The sequence below is a fragment of the Akebia trifoliata genome, chromosome 11 (genome assembly GCF_017979445.1).
Source record: "Akebia trifoliata isolate Shusen 1 chromosome 11, ASM1797944v1, whole genome shotgun sequence".
In the NCBI taxonomy this organism is placed as follows: Eukaryota; Viridiplantae; Streptophyta; class Magnoliopsida; order Ranunculales; family Lardizabalaceae; genus Akebia; species Akebia trifoliata.
Genome location: NC_141385.1, coordinates 42,254,959 through 42,272,988, shown reverse-complemented (window position 1 = coordinate 42,272,988; position 18,030 = coordinate 42,254,959). Strand labels below are relative to the sequence as shown.

At 33.2% G+C, this 18,030-nt stretch overlaps 1 protein-coding gene across 1 annotated transcript; it reads left to right on the top strand.

Moving 5' to 3' along the window:
- Positions 1-2,815: 2,815 nt before the first annotated feature.
- Positions 2,816-16,671, top strand: LOC147391788 (calcineurin B-like protein 3). Its single transcript, XM_086458058.1, has 9 exons — positions 2,816-2,951; positions 8,181-8,261; positions 8,344-8,495; positions 9,241-9,323; positions 9,550-9,609; positions 9,920-10,028; positions 10,271-10,323; positions 12,692-12,772; positions 14,395-16,671. The coding sequence occupies exons 3-9, from the start codon at positions 8,375-8,377 to the stop codon at positions 14,554-14,556; spliced, it is 669 nt and encodes a 222-aa protein (XP_086314184.1). The 5' UTR covers positions 2,816-2,951; positions 8,181-8,261; positions 8,344-8,374; the 3' UTR covers positions 14,557-16,671.
- Positions 16,672-18,030: the final 1,359 nt, after the last annotated feature.

The following is an 18,030-nucleotide window of genomic DNA, read 5'->3' as shown; positions in this document are numbered from 1 at the left end:
ATGAACTTACCGCTATTTTGGATTTTAAAGTAGATATATTGCTCTTCAAAGTGATTAATTCATTATTTTTTTTAAATGTTAAAGCAACAAATTCACTATTTGGTAACCTCAAGTCTACTTAACTTAGCCAAGCAGTATTTTGGGCTTTAGAAATTAGTTTGAATAAATTAGTTCAAATGATTTGGAATCAGAAAGGGAGATATTTCTCTCATTCATTAATTAGAATATTAGAAGTTTTGGAATGGGCTGATTTTTGGTGAGGATGATCTCCTCACCGTAGAGATCATCCTCACCAAAAATCAGCCCATTCCAAAACCTCTAACTCATGTTTTGAAAAATGTTTTGCCAAAAAGTTGGCCATTGAACGCTACCCATATATATATATATAATTGAAGTTTTGGATGGTTATGATGATCTAAAATGATTATGCTTATACGCAAGTCATTGGTTTTTGTATTGCAATCATAAATTATATTAATTTCACATTGTGAGGCATCATCCAAAAAAAAAAAGAAAATGTGAAAAAAGGCCAAAACTAAATGAAACAAAAGATACAACCTACTTCATAAACATATCTGCTAGGCTTTGATGATATAATATATATTAAGTCTCATACATAATATTATGTGACTAATGGATATTCATAATCACTACAAATCTGATATTGGAATAATGGGATAATTGAATTAGAAATAAACAAATCTTAAACATAAATCATGTACCTTACATTGATATTGCAACTACGATCATCCTTTATGCATTTGCTTTTTCAATCACCAAGAAATGCAATCCTCGTTCGGTCCTGATATTCTCTTAACTCGCCTTTGACCTCCTCTCTAAATCTCACGAGACACAATTGATAATTTGCGTATTAGTCAACAAAATGATGATGATATATCCCTATTTATAGATAGATGGAGAGGTCCAAGAGTTTGTTTTTATACTTTACCCAATATAAAAATCTTTATGTTTTCTAATTATATTGGGTAAATGATTCTTCTAGGTTTAACATCATCTAAATTAAGATAAAAAGAATTTAACTAAAAACTAAAAACTCCAAAATATAGAGGATGTGTAGTTCACACAAAATAGGAACTATTCTTACATTCTCCCACTTTTCCAATATGTTTAATTTTCTTAAAATATTTTTTGCAAAACATTAAAAAAAAAAAAGAGGATTTTTTCTTGAATTTAACACTGGAAAGATTATTCATGTTATTACAATTTTACAAAAACATGCCAATCAATCATTTCTAAATATCTATCATAATACATAATTTTAGTGAGACCATCAATGCGAGTTATGACAATTAAACATCATTATGTGACATATTCCCTTTTATCACTACAACATAAATGTTGATATTGAACCACGTTTATAGTTGGAAAACTTGTCAAGATTCTTCTTTACATAGATTCAATTATACTATTTGCACACATAAATAGAAATAGGAAATGTAGAAACATCTTATCACGAGATCTCAATATGACAAAGTATAATTATATCATCTTTATGACCGTACAACATCATGGAGTAATGATAAAATAAATTCTTTGATATATTTTCTAGAAGTCTTCAACTCTAGTTTATTGGTCAATGGATAAGCAATCACCACGAAACATGGACATGAAAGAACAAATCTAATTCGAATACTGGATTGATGATCTCATTAATGTAGATTAATATAACATTACCAAAAGACTCACATCTTCAACCTCTTGCTAGAGTATTTAAGCCTAAGGGCGTCAACAAGTCAATTTCTTTTTTATTACACATATACACAAAACCAAAACTTAAATAAAATATTTATTCCAGTTCATATCAATTTGAATTTTAGGTATGAAACCCTTGGAACCATAGCTGACCTACAAATGTTTGAAATATATAAGTGAATATAGAAAACCCTTGTGTTTAGTTTGTGTTTTTTGGTTTTGTAATCTTATTTGTTAAGTCCCACATTGGAAAAAAGAGGAGTTAAAAATCAATTCGTATATATTGTTTTTCCTAATAGCCTTGAAAGCTAAGTGTGATAGTAGGTGGGCTCACACGCATATGTGGGAGCCAATGAGGAAAACCCAAAGGTTTTTAGTGGGATTTGTGTGCAAGTTTCGAAAAACCTTAGCATGTGTACACAGACGACGTGCATCCTGCGCATTTTACACACACACATGCACACCAGGCTTGGGCTTGGGTATTAATTGCCTATGTTTTCATTCAAATTTTGTTTTCGAAAACCATTTTTAACCCTATTCCATCCGTTGAAAGGCAAGTCCGTTGGAATTAATCCATTAGTGCCCCTTCAATACCTTCTCAATTTATGTCTCTTCTAAACTAGTGTTACAAAGATAACACGACATGGGATTGGTAGCTTGGACAAATACTATTTTTATTTGTTGAAATCTCGATTTTTTTTACTCCTGTTTTCACATGGGGATTATCTTGTAATCTTCCTTCCTTCTCTTTCTTTCATTTACTTTTGTTATATTATTAAATGAGAGTACATTGTACTTCGAACAAAAAATAACTGGGTCCATGGTGATGGACCCAAAATCAATTAATTTATTTTGGCTAAATCAGATAATTAGGAATCCTTCAAGGGAATTCCTTTTAACACATTCAATCTCTTGTCAAAAGCTCTTGATTATGTTCTCGAAGCCATTATCTCAACCTTGCCAAAAGCCTGATTTATTTTGCGCAGAAGATGAAGTCATTTTGGTCATTTTATCAGTCTATAATGGAAGACCAAAGTCAAAGATACGTTTCATCAGTTTAAAACTCGAGGGTGTACCTCTAATTATGATTAAAAAAAATAGAGGTGTAGCTCAAAATTACCCAAGAAAATAAAGAGCCCGAGAAAGAAAAAAAAGAAAACAGAGCTTATAAACAGCGAGACATGTTGCAGAAGCAAAACTCCTCTCTCTCGTACTCAACTCCGCCATCTCTTCTCAAGGTTTGCTTTTTAAAACCCCCCCCCCCCCCCTTTTTTTTGTTCTCCCTCTCATCTCTCTCTTGTATCCATATATCAGATTCAGATCAGATAACAAGTTTGAGCTTTTCTTCGATTCTTCGTTTATTATTTATCTCTCCGTTCTTCATTTGTTTTTGTTTCTGAAATTTAAGTTTCATTCTGTAATTGGATCTCTTCTTTGGATCAATGAGCTTGATTTATTTAGATTAATTAATTTTTTTGTGTGGAATTGAAATTATTTGATTGGGAAACTTGGTTTTGGATCGTGTTCTGTTACGGATGACCGATTTGGCGAGCGATTGAATATGCAGGTCTTTGCATGTATTATTCGCTTTAGATTGATATGTTTTATATGTTTTTTTTTTAGTTCGAGAGCTTTTATAAAGTAGTCTAATTGATTTTTGCCCCAATTATTGTGCTTCTTTGGTTGCTTTTGATGGATGAACTTCAAAATTATAGGATTTTGGTAGATTTTATGATTATTTGAGTTTTAAAAACTCCTTTTTTATTTGATTCTTGTGTGTTTTCACATTTTTAAGGCCAATGATATTGAGAGATTTTAGCTAGAGCAGGATTATTCAAATCTGATAAAAAATTTCTCACAGAACTGCATAATTATAGAGCATTTGCGGATACTCTAGCGCATTGTCTTAATTTGTTAAGCTATCGTTGACAATAAATTTTGCAATCTTACATCAGGATATGGAAAATAATATGAAAAATTATTTGAATTGATTTTGATTAAAAATGGCTATACAATCTTAGTACACTCGCTAAACGGAGTGATTCTACATTTAATAGTTGCATATAAGAAAAATGACATTGTATGGTTTTTCGTCTCTCTAGGCTTAATGCTTCGATCGGTTGAGTAGGATACGTTCTCATAGAATGGGTTTTTTAGACTTGATCTTCTAGATAGACTAAAGTCCAAGTATTGTATTGGAGAACTTTTCTTCTTCTCTAGAGGAGGGCTTCTGAGCTTTTTCTTCTCTAGAGAGGGACCTTAGATCTTCGTAAATAAAATGATTTGGCCCCTCCCAACTGGCCTAAGCTTTGTATTTGTAGATCTAAGGTGGATTAACTTTCTAATTATAGCCTTGAAGTTTAGGGGTTTTAGTTAATTGGTCTATAATATCAAACTCCTCCCATTCCAAATTTTAGTGGTTTAGGGAATTTCGTTGACCAACCCATCTCATTGAGTATGGGGTCCACTATCAAGCTATTCGGAGATTGGGCCAACCCATTTTGGTGGGTTTAGGCTCAATAGTGGGCTAACCTGTTTTATTAGTGTATGTTAGTCCAAGACCTGGCATAGATCACTTGAACTTGTTTGGACCATAGAATTTAAATACGAAAACCTAAAATCGGGCATATGAGGCCCATTCTCGGTCAGTGGGCTCACTTTGAATGTGTATGCGCCCACTTCTTGCATTTAGGGGCTTTCTTGTGATTTATGAAGAATAAAAGGATCATTATAATTTTTGAGGGATGTAAGGGCCATCGACAATTTCGATATCTATATCTATATTACCAAAGATGGATATGCATGGCACATTTTGCCAAACTTGCATGGCTAATGCTAGTTGTTGAGGCCAGATTTTTTAAGTTACAGAAATATCACATATTAGGCGCTGACTTCATGATTGGATTTATGGAATCTTGACTCATTTGTTAATTCTGGTCATTTGGTATTAAATTAGCAGTACAATTTCTAGGTACAATATTTCTGGTCCATGCAGGTCCTGAGGGGATGAGTATTAGGCAGTCAAACTCCCGTCGAGGGCTAGTTATTCATTGAGGACCACATCAAATGTGGGTGTGACGGCCTTTTCTATCAGGATATTTTTTCGATATTATGTGAAACAAAATAATTATTGACCATGATGTTCTCTTCCTGACATTCGTATGTCTTGCTAATGAGAGGCAAAAAAGTCTGGACTCTATCCATCAAGATGCAACTCTTTTTTTTTTTTTTTTTCACATCTCTCTCTTTTCCTTTATCCATAGCTTTTCATTCGCAAAGCATGGGATAAGACGAATCCCACCCTTGTGGACTTTGCGTTGGCGCAGAAGTACATTCCATTTGGCTAAATGTTTGATCCAATGATACATTGATTTGCACGTGTTTTATGATGTGCATGTATTTATGGGACTTGAGACTTGGGTAATGTAAGCCAGCTGGTATTTACTGGTATAATTTTTTTACTAATATTCTAGACACTAGGTTGACAGATGCATGGAAGATAGAGAGTTGGTCGATTGGCGAGGGGTGGTATATGGTGGGTTGCATTTCAGAAAATCATGGGGGCTTATGCTCGATGCTGGAAGATTCTAGATGCAATAATGCTTAAAGTTATCCTAGGCATCAAGGAGTGCGTGGTATTCTAGGAATAACTTTTAGCTTATTGTTTTGTCATTATTATTGTTGGGTTTCATACAAACAAGTGAAAGCTCAACATTGGGAAATTTATAAGTGATCCAGTCATTGAGTAGTATTTCATTTCCTTATCATTGTACTTGGCTAAATGAGCACTCTTTTCTTTAATGTATAAAATGTTTAAAACGTGATTTGGTTCTTTTTATAACAGACAACGGTATATTTGTTATTATTTATTTACACGGGATTCTTTTTTTTATGATAGGTATAGGCTTATTAGTTAGTAAATGAAATTGAGTTGAAGGGGTTTTGAACCTAGGACGTGGGAACGCCACTCCACACTTCTTACCACTTAGCTAAGGTGGCACTTCATTTACACGGGATAATTCAATCACAGAAGTCTTCAATTTTGTGCATTCAGCTTGCTATTTTCGTCTATTTTGTGAATGACATTTGCTTCTATTTGGTGCCCTTTTTCTCCATGTTATGCATTATTGAAGTCTTTTTCTTCCTCATAGCTTTGTCTTTTTAAGAATTCCTATTTGGATCACTGTCACAAAATTCGAATTTTCCCCAAAATTGAAAAGATTCACCGAATAAGAGACCGGCCCATTAAATTGGCAAATTGAGGAATTAATTGGCAATACCATTGTCCCCAACCTTCATTCCCTTTATTTTTCCAAAATCTTATTAAACATTCTTTTATTTTTTATTTCCAAAAAAAAGAATCTTGATTTTTCAGGCAAATTTTTGCCCTTCAACCTAAACATTTTATCTTCTTCAACATTTGAATTTCAAGAGCAAGATTGGATTTTTAGGAAGGATGAAGATGACGTTTTTTTGAGAAAAAAGACAAAAACAACATTTGTATAATACTATAATCCCCCAAACTTTCCTGATTTTTCCGAACTGACCCCAACCTACCGAATCCAAACTTGGTTACCATGGTTTGGATAGAACAACTTGAAAATGATCCACCAATCTCATAAGCCATCAATCCATAAAAGTATCTTGTCGTGTTTTCTAAGTCCTAAATTAGATTCCCTTTGTGTTCATAGATAGAAATGGAAGACGATTATTGGCCGTCTTGTTTTAAAGTGATTAACATATTTTTCCCTCTTTCCTTTTTGTTCTCTTTGTCTATATCTTGTTCCTTACAAGAAGTTATATACCTTGCATAGTATTAAATTTCGGCATATTTTCACGAAATATACCAAAATATTTCCATTTCTTTCGAGTTCCGACGCAAAATTTAACTGAAGTTTTTGTCTATGTTTCGGTGGAAATCAGTATTCATTTCAAGAAATATTTTGATGAATAGTGAATTTCAACCGAAATTATCAAATTTTAGGTCTAAAAATGCAATATTTTGATGAATATTATACTTCGACCGAAACATTGTTTGTTTGTTTTTGAAAAAAAAGTTATAATTGCTCTTAGAAAGAACTTGTAAATTACACATAGTATTTACTAATAAAAAGTTACATATAACATTCATCCGTTAGTATAATTTTAATGTATTTTATGCATATTAGTACGTTTGTATAAGCACGCACACAATCGGTCATGCTTTAATTAATTGGATACATTATATTCCTACTTATTATATATATATATATGGGAAATGTTCAGCAACAAACATTTTGGCAAAACATTTTTTAAAACATGGGTTAGAGGTTTTGGAATGGGCTGATTTTTGGTGAGGATGATCTCTACGGTGAGGAGATCATCATCACAAAAATCAGCCCATTCCAAAAACTTCTAACCCCATAAAAAATGATTTACAAAAAAGGGACGGTCCACGATTTTTCAACTTGTAAACTGGGGCTAGAAGTTTTGGAATGGCTGATTTTGGGTGAGGATGATCTCCTCACCATAGAGATCATCCTCACCAAAAACAGCCTATTCCAAAACCTCTAACCCATGTTTTGAAAAATGTTTTGCCAAAATGTTTGTTGCTGAACGGGACCCTATATATATATATATATATATAATATATATATAATAACACATTAATGCAGTAGTTTTTCATTTCAATGTTTTACATATTAAATTGTATGTAGTTTATGCAATATTATTTATTCTGATTTTCATGTAAAGTTGGGTATTTTAGAAACACCCCCTTGTAAAATTGGTGGTATTAGGTTTACCCCTTGCAAAATGCAAGATTAGGTTTATCCCCCTTGACCGTAAGTCAACGTTGTTTTTTCTTGTTGATTTAACAGTGAAATTTTGATAGGGTAATTTAAGTATTTAAAGAGCATTTTGAAAAGAATCAAAATTTCACCGTTAAATCATCAAGAGAACGCAATGTAAACCTAAGATCACCAATTTTACAAGGGGGTTGTTTCTAAAATACCCTGTGAGGTATTATTATTCTTCACTGTTTGACTCTCGATACTTGCGCTATTTGTAGCAAAATGTTGATCTTTGATTTCCCACTCCATATGATTGTTTATTATACTTTGATCACTTAATGAGCGTGTCTTAGTGCCTATTTTATCATTTTCTACAGTGTCAATGAAAAGTTCTTCAATATTTCTGTCATTTCCAAAAATTCTATTAATTTTGCACTAATTGAAATATTTCCATTCCTAGGCTAACATAAATAGACACCAAAATTGAAATTTAATATCTTTATTGCTTGGTTCTTCAGTTTAGAGGACCAAATGATTTATGTGAAACACAAATGTCACTTTTGCTCCATGCAATATTGATTAAAGGCTGAGAATTCTCATAAAGTAGTCATTCTCATATATATTCACTTTAAACGTTAAAAGGGTATTTCTTGTAAGATCTGGCAGTAATGAACATGTTTATGTCACTGTCAACAGCATTATGTTTTGAGTTCACTCCAATTTCTATGATCCCCTGCATTTGGGCTTGGATTAGCAAAATCAGTAAATGGCCAAAAGGTACTTTCAATTTTCTAACCAAATATGGATTTTTTTCTTGATCAAAATCACTTGAGCGATGCTTCATATTCCTTTTGCTCAGGTATGGAGTGTGTTGACGAGAGGGGAATATCATGTTGCAGTGTTTAGTGGGATTCAAGCATCTATGTGCTTCCCTTCTAAGCTGTTGCGCTCTCGATTTGTGTAAGCAACCGGGCCTAGAAGATCCAGAAATTCTTGCAAGGGAAACAGTCTGTATGTCATCTATCTTTCCTAAAAATATTCATGTTGTTAATATAGTCAATGTCCTCATTATCACTATTATCTATGCCTTCTCTGGACTATTTGGGATTGGAAAAATGGATCATTCCCAGTCATGTGATTCACTTGAAGTGGTCAAACATTGTGAGGATGAGCGTCAATTTAGCCATCTATTTTTGAACTCTAAAGTATCTGTTTGAAGACTTTTTGTTGTTAGGTAAGATGGTTAAGGAGGGGTTTGGTCCCATGTCTGGTATTACCACTGACAGACTTTACTGCCTGACCGTATTGGCACCTTCATCATTTTTAAACATTCAAATTAATTATCTACAATTAACTTTTCCCTTTTTTTTTTTTAAGTAAAGAGCAACTAAGTTAAAGGTAAACCAATGAAATAGAGGGAAATGGGATGGTTTTCTTTTGATTGGTGACGTTTTATTGAAAGGGCCTCACTATTCCACAACAACAAATAAAAATGTAGCACCGATGGATCCATCTATTGGAATATAAAGTCATCAAACTGAGTTATGTTGAAGTCCCAATACAATGGATGACAAATAGCACTACCATGCCCTGATCTTCAAAATCACTAAGCTATAAGCCCTCTCCTCAATCAACTGATGCCCTGTTTTATACTAGATAGTTTCCCTATAATGTTCTTTCTTGTTAGTGCAACCATGAAACAATGATGGTTGATATTATAATTTCTTTTTATTTTTATCCTTCGTTCTTATTGCAGTTAGTGTAAGTGAAATAGAAGCACTCTATGAGCTATTCAAGAAGATCAGCAGTGCTGTGATTGATGATGGGCTGATCAACAAGGTAGATATATTCTTTATTTAAGGTCATTTTGTTTACATGGATGAGTTTGCAATAGCTTTTGTATTATTGACTTCTTGCTGGGATACTCTTTTTTTACCAATTAAAAATATAAACAACTTTTGATGAGAATCTTTCTTAATATTCTGTTTGGCTCATTTTTTATGTACAGTGCTTGTTTTATTTATTGCCACTAATTACTGATAGCATTTGAATTATTATCTTATAGGAAGAGTTTCAATTGGCATTATTCAAGACAAACAAGAAGGAAAGCTTATTCGCTGACAGGGTATTTTCTACCACATCAAAGCTTGTCCTTTGCTCTATTTTATTGCATTGGAAGTCCAATTTTATTAATAATTATTTTAAAAGCATTGCATGTTCCTTAACTTATCTAGCCATATGTCGGGTCCTATATTGAGATTTAGATGGTGACATCTGTTATCTTCTTTTTTTTCCCAAAATAATTGCAACTATAGAACTACATTACGTCCAAGCTGAGATTTCACACCATTATCTTCTCAACATTCACACCTTTTTATTGAATTTCAACAAGCTTTTCTCATCATGAATGTTTGCCTTTCGTTCAAATTTTCCAGGTATTTGATTTGTTTGACACAAAACACAATGGGATATTAGGTTTTGAAGAGTTTGCGCGTGCTCTCTCCGTCTTTCACCCCAATGCTCCTATTGATGATAAGATTGATTGTAAGTTGTAAAATTATTTTTTAAAGCCATGTATTGGGCAGTTTTTTTGACCTATTTCCATAATAATGAGAAAAATATAGCCATGGATTGTCCAATGAAGAGTAGTAAATGGATGTAGTTATGAATTTTCTGAAACTTTACTAGATTACTTAAATGGCAGCTTAATTTCGTGAGCTACCTCACATGCTCATATATTTCAATATATGTTTGCAAAGTCTAATGTAATTTTTCTTTATGTGCAGTTTCTTTTCAATTATATGATCTCAAGCAGCAAGGGTTCATTGAGAGACAAGAGGTAACTACTGTTGTTTATAATAAATTAATGCGTTTCAAAATATGGTTTTGTGGGTTGGAATGGAAGTCATAAACATAAGCTTTTTTTAAGGTTTGAATTGAACTTAACACTTTAACTAGTTGTAGCAACTTGCACGTATTACTTGGTTATTTTTTTTTATTTTTTTTGTGTTGTGTAGATTCCGTTCTTTTTTTTATTAACTACAGTTGTTCTATTTCAGTATCTTAAGTTTCATTCCTAAGATTAACATGTTATCACATGAATTAATGTGTTATGTCGATTTATTTATTTAAATTCTATTTTGACAAAAACTTCTTGTCTTCATTTATTTTCTTTATACCTTTATGCTATTAGACAATTTGTTAAAATTTTAGTCATCAAGTATTAAACATGTCCACATCAAATATCTTCAACTGTAACTAGACATTTTAATGCCTTTCTAAAATTCTCTATCACAAGTTACAAAATCACAAAAATGTTAGGAGGTCCAAAATGGAATTTCTTTATGCTTCCTAGTATATTTTTATACATTTGGATTGTGTATTGAAAAAATATGAAAAAAGACACTTCCCGCTATCCCGAAAGGCACAAACTTGAATTAAAATTTGCAAAGAATTGATCTTTGAAAACTTCTTTATGATGAAGTTTAGCTTTTAGTTCGGTATTAATACAACAATATGTTATTATTCACCCTTTTCATATTAGCAATGGGTTTTCCTTTTTGGTTTTTAGTGGTCAACATACCTAAGCTGTTAATTTTTAATTTTAGGCAATGATGGTGTTTATTATAAACTTGTAATACTGGTGTCGAGCCACCTTGGTGAGGTGGTACATCATCATTAATCGGGCTCTACCCCGACTCTGGGGAACACCCTAGAATAAATATAAAGAAATGTCTGATCTAGATTCATGTTAAGAGGTGGTGGCTTTTTACACTGGCTTGCCATCCTGAAACCCTCCACCTTTATCCGAGCTTGGGATTGTCTAGGCAGTGTAAAGGAAACACTACAGGTGAACTTAACAGCTTACCTATCTAAAAAGTAGTGGTGTCGCTTATTCAGCATCTCAAATCGCATATCGAGTTTTAAAATACTGCTAGATTGCATTGTTTCAAAATAAAAAATTAGTGTGGTCACTTATCACATGCCCTTTGTTTGCTATCAATCTGATGCTCAAAATAGGAAATATTTGATGATGTTTCATATAGATGCGACTCAGTGGATGGGAACATACTCGAGAAAAACACTCATATAATGGACTCATGACATCAGGAAATTTAGATAATTTTAATTATTGTAAATGAGTATACCTCTTTTAATTATGTTACCTAATGCTCATGAAGTGGCTGGCTCATTATCAAAGAATGGTGTGATGGGCATGCTAGAATGGAATTGGATTGTACTCCATTCCACATATCCACTGAGTTATCAAAGAATGACCTCATTATCAAAGAATGGTTCATTTGAGGGTTTTTTTTAATCCTAAACATTGAATTGAATGGTGGAGCTTTTTTTTTTGGAAAATGCTGAAGTGACATCAAAATCGACATTGATTCATACATTGCTGACATGGTTGTGTGTATGGAACCATAGATGCTTTTCATCGAGATAGGAGTGGAAAGCATCTGTGTTTCTGTGCACACCTCCATGTCAGCAATGCGTGAAACGATTTCAATTCTGATGTCACTCCAGCATGACTTTTTTCTTTTTCTTTCTTTCTTCTATATATAGATTAAGTTCATGATATTTAATTAATCTGTCTTGTAGGATATGTATTTGTGATTGGTTATTGGTTAGATAGATAATTGATACTGTCTCAGTTTCATCAATTAATCTAATATTTTTTTTTAATTTATCTAAATAAACAAATAAAAAACAGACTAAATGTTAAAACTTATCGTTGTTATGTAGAAAAGAATTTATTAGTTACTTCTTCTTTGTTAATAAATAACAGCTTAATGTTTACCTAAATTCTTTTTTTTTTGTGTGGTCGAGGGGGGTTCGGATTTCTATTTCTTTCATTCTACCATTTTGTGAGGAGGAAGAGATTTTGTTAGGAATTGATTGTTACTTTGAGAGGTAGTTTCTTCGTTTATTTTTATTTATTTTTTTGAATGGTTCATGACGGGTTGTATTCTGGTGATCATATCGTGCTAAATGCCTCTATTGTATGGTCTTTCCTCTCCTGAATCTGGGATATTCTTGTTTAAATTGCAATAATCAGTGTACGGGAGAGACAGATTAGTTCATATCCAGTGTTGGTATTGCTCTTTAGTGTATCAAATTTCTACTTCCTTCAAGGTTCTTGTATGCAATCCGCTTTTATGGAGTTCAAAAGAAATTTGACTTATTGTCTTCCCTATGTCTAGGTGAAGCAAATGGTTGTGGCTACACTCGCGGAATCTGGAATGAATCTTTCGGATGATGTAATAGAAAGTATCATTGATAAGGTGCCCCCCTTAATCTGAAATGATACATTTTCACATGTCTTTATTTTAGTTAAAAATTCTCTATATGCGTTTTCTTGACTTCTAATCAGCCATTTTGTTATATGCTTTTCTGAAAAAACCCTGTTATATTATGTTGTTCCTTTTATCTGTTTTATTTTAGTGATATTGATGATGATTTCTGTTCTTCAGTTTGTTGTTTTATTTCAACTCTGGAACTGATGAGAAATATTTAATAGGAAATATGCCAAAGCTACAATTTGTAGTGTTGGCTATTAAAAAGTTCATGTTATTAATTCTTAACTTCATATACAATCATTATGTCTGCTTTTTGCTTAGTTACCTGTTATCTGCTTTTGATCATCTATTTGTCAAATTAAGCATACGATTACCTCAAGTTCTATTGTGAGAGTTAATGGTGGTTGAACCAGCATAAAAGCTTAGCTCTAGTTAAGAATCTACTAGATAAAATAGGGATTGTTTGAGAGTATTCATAAGCATTATTTAATCCTCAGAGTCATAAGCATATCTTTATTTAATCCAACCATGTTAGTTAAAATCTGTATTTGAGTGGAGAAAGCTCTGAGGTCTGCAGACTTGTTCTTGACAGAGGAGGGATGTGCAGGTAACCATTATTATGATTATAAAAGATACATCAGGCCATTCAGCCTTTGGAGTGATCTTAATAAGAAAAGAGAAGTTCTCAAAAGTATCTTCATGAGGAAACATCCAGCATTTGACAGTAATTTAAACAAGGAGGTTGGCATGACCGCTCAATGGAATAACTGGGTGGCCTGGTCTTGGAATGCTTTCTTATGGCAGTCAGTTGGGTCATTGACTGCACAATAGATGCTGTAGGAATGAAGTGACACGTGGGTTGATTACAATAGGTGTCTTAAACTGATAAAAAAAAGGATGGGGGGAGGGACATTATTGGTGTTGTAGGGGAGGTAGCTTTCAGAAAATATATTTAGATCTGGGATAGAGCAAAAGAGTGGGTATTTTTCTAAATGCTTTTTTTTTTTTATGACGGGGTGTCCCGTAGGATTTCAAAATGCTTTTTGAAATAACAACTTTATTGAATAAAAGAAAAATGCAAAAGTAGGGAAGATATTTTCGGAATACATGGAAAAATTTGTATACTCTGCCTTCAGCATGTTTGCTAGCTAGCTGTTGCACACCTGAAGTGGGAGAGATGGAGAGTCCCAGCCAAAGTGTGGAATATGGTCAAGAATTTGACATTTTCTCCATAAATAATTGTACAGCTTTAAAGCTTGTGAAATGGCCCTTGTAGGTTCTCCATACACACACACACAGATACCATCTTTACAATGCAATTTACAGCATGTTTCACGAAGATGTTTGCAAAGGAATAATGTCAAAAGTTTTTTTGTTTTTATAATGTTAGTGGTTAGCAAATGAAGTTGGGTTCAAGTGGGTTTGATCTAGGACATGGGAACAACACTCCACATGTCTTACCACTTAGCTAAGTTAGCACTACATGTCAAAAGTTGATTATACAAGCTTGCTTTCCTCTTTCTCAATGTTTTAAAATTCTTGCACCTCTGTTAAATATCTTCTTTTAAGATGTGTTTCTGCTGCATTTTTTTTTTTTGGTGCATCAGACTTTTGAGGAAGCTGATACAAAGCATGATGGGAAAATTGATAAGGAAGAGTGGCGGAACCTTGTTTTGCGACATCCATCTCTATTGAAGAATATGACCCTTCAATACCCCCCCCCCCCCCCCTCACACACGCACCAGGTTATTTTTTGGATAAATCCCTGAGGCTGGCCCCTAAGTGGTGCTTCGAACCTAAGACCTCCGCTCACTGAGGCGTGGTCCTGGCCATCTCACCAACCCTTTGATTGCTGTGATTCATTTGTTCTTCTCTTGAGATTTAGTGTATCACCCTTATAAATAGATTTGAAGCAACCAATTTCATTGGTGAGGCATTAAAGAAAAATTAAAAAAACAATCAACGATGTAAGTATAGGAAAAGCATCATAGCTAAGATACAATCTGATATGGGGGAATACATGGTTGGAAAATGTGTTGGAACCTTTTTGAAAATAAAATATTTTTATCTATATCTTAAATATTTTTAAAACTATATGCTGAATGCAATGTATCCTCTCTTGCATAAGTATACTTTCATTCTTTAATGGATGTATTGATGCATTTTTCCCCATATTTCCATGTCCATCCCACTGTGTTTCACACTAAAGCACAAGGCAGTGCTCAAGGTACATGATGAAAGGCCTATTATTCACAGAACCTTACTCTTGGTGGTTTTGTTCTTATAGCTAGTGATGGTAATTAAACAATTTTAGGGTTGTCAAATTTTCCATCTTAAACCTTCCGTAGGTCTTATGCTTCTCTTCCCCATATATATATATATATATGAAAGTGTACCTAGGGTGACTTTTTTCTCTTTATAGATCATCCATTCCATTATAAAGAAATCCTTTATTTCCATTGAATTATGTATATGTCCTCTCATCAAGCACATAACTTCAGATTGAGATGAGATTACTGGCTCATCAATTTTTCTAAATTTTATCACTTCCAGTGATACACCAAGTGAAAGAAGTATGTAGGTGGGCTTTCATCCTCAAAGGACCTTATTCCCATTTTTCTACACAATCAAAAAATTCATCAATCCAAACTATTAAATTGTTTTATGACCTCTTGATGAGACATACCCTAAATTTTATTTTTATTTTTCTGTCTGTTTTTTATTATTTGATTTGTGACATAATCTAAAAATCATCATCATCATCAAAGGCTCATCCTAAAATTTGGGGTTGGCTGAAGTTGTCCTTGCATTCAATTTCATGTAAAGCTACGTTTTCTGTCAATTCAAATATGTTCATATCCTCTCTCGCTACCTCAATCCACGCATTCTTTTCATCTTCCACTCTCTCTTTTAGAACTTTTTCTAAATGGGTCTATTATCATTCTTCGTTACACATGACTGAGTCATCTCAATCGACTTTCCCTTGGTTTATCACCTATTGAGCTTACTACTACTACATTTTCATAAGTGCATTAACTTCTAATTTTCTCCGCTTAGGCTTTCTACTTATCCAATTCAACATATTCATAATGAATATGTTTCTTGACTGCCCAATAGACATCTTCATAAAGTGTAACGCCCTTACAATCTTAGAAAATTTTCTTTTAGTTTAATTGGGATGCATCGATAACATGGTATTCTAGAAGCAGGACCTCATTTCCACTTACCAGCTTTGTTTCTATCGATAACATCCTCCCCACTCTCTCCATCCTTATGCATACATGACTGAGGCAACGAATATGGTTCAACATAAGCTATATTCATTGTTTCTATATTGTATCTCTCATATGGAATAGATGGCGCAGATGTGTTGGCTTATCTGACTTTTTAATGTTCATTGTGTCTGATACTTCGTAGCAGTGTTGGACGGCAACAAGTCTGGTCTATTTTGGCTTTAAACCCTTTTGGTTAATAGCTAGGAAGTTTTTATTGGTTGAGTATATGTAAAGAAATAATGAACATTGTCCCTTTCGTTGTGAACTAAAGCAGTAAAGTAAGTTTATCAATATGCTTACATTTAACTTTATCCCCTACACTAACAATTTGTTCCATTTACCTTGAACAGGGACATCACCACTACATTCCCAAGCTTTGTCTTTCACTCACAAGTTGACGATACCTGAGGTTTTGTGTTTAATTTAATGTTTGGGGATCTTTGTTTAAAGATATTTCTTTCTTTCTAGACTATCTATTAAGACTATAAGGCATGGAAAAAACTTTCAAATCAGATTGTTGAGTGTTAGGACGAAGATGGTATTTTTCTATTTTAAATTGTGTTGATGTGTTTCAATTATGAATTATACATGGCTGAGTAAATTTAGGCAGGGATGGTTCAGTGCTCCTTTGTGGTTTTTCTATACTTGTGGAACCTCCTTCACTCTTTAAGTTCTACAACAAATAGGTCACGAGCAATTGCATTGTTCAATGCTAACTCCACTGAGTAGATTTTCCTAGACTTCTATTTGGGGATAAAAAACCTCGTCGAAAGAAGCTTTTTTCTTTTTGGGTTTGGTTGACCATACTTGATAAAATCTTAACCATGAATCATACAATTGTCAGCAAAGGATCATTGTGATTTTCGCGTAAATGTTTGAAGAAAATGGTGAAAATGTTAATCACTTCGTTGTCGTAGAACTTTCATTTGGTGTTATTTATTACCAATACTCTAGTAGTCAGTGTTCTTAAAAGTTTCTTAGTCAGTGTGCTAAGTTGAATTATATACCAGGAGAATGTTTAAGAGTACTTCTAGATTTATCTCTTAAATATTAAGGAATGTAATTAATGGTACAATTCTCTAAAAAATAAATTTCCCCAAGTCTACATGAAGGGAAATGGTTCATTTCTCAGGCAAAATTTAAAACGTCGCATCAATTGATTGATTCGGTTAATTTAAAAATCGATATGGTATCGGTTGATACATTTCATACAAACCTATATATTTTGATATATACCTGATAAATTCCTGAAACATTGAATGTTTCGGAGCCAATGTTTTGTATTGGTCTCCCACATTTTAATATTTTAAACCATGCTCTCAGGGTTATCCCTTAAATCACTTGTTTGAGTGTCATCATTAATGATTGAGTGCCTTCGAGATTTCGAGAAAGACTGACTTAGGCCACATCAGGAGATTAGTTAAAAGGCCTACACATGAAGATATTAACTTGGTGATATAAACCATTTTACATCAATTTAATTAGCTGCTTGTTCATATTATAACTGTTGATTGGGCCTAGCTGTATCAAGAGTCAAGACATCATATTGTTTACTGGGCCCAAAAGGGTTGGACCATTAATACAACCCATTTCAAGCCCAATATGTATCTGGTCCTAAGCCCAATTGAGCAGCTCATACTGACTTATCTAGACTTGCAAACTATGAAAAAAATAAAACAAAGAATACAATCCAATTCAAAACAGGAAGAGAAGAATCTACTACACTACTAGCAAGTATTAAGTGAAAACAACTCCAATGTTTACAACAGAAAGTCTTGAAAAAACATTCCAACAAGCTCATAAGAACAAACTAAACCAATATATATCAACTAATAGTTACCTGATTACCCGATGTATCTGAAACTAATTATTCAATTTTATCTTTTACCATCGTTGACTCAAATATTTTTCGATTTGATTTTGGGTAACCATATGAAGGACCCGAATGGTGGGTTTGTTTCATTTATC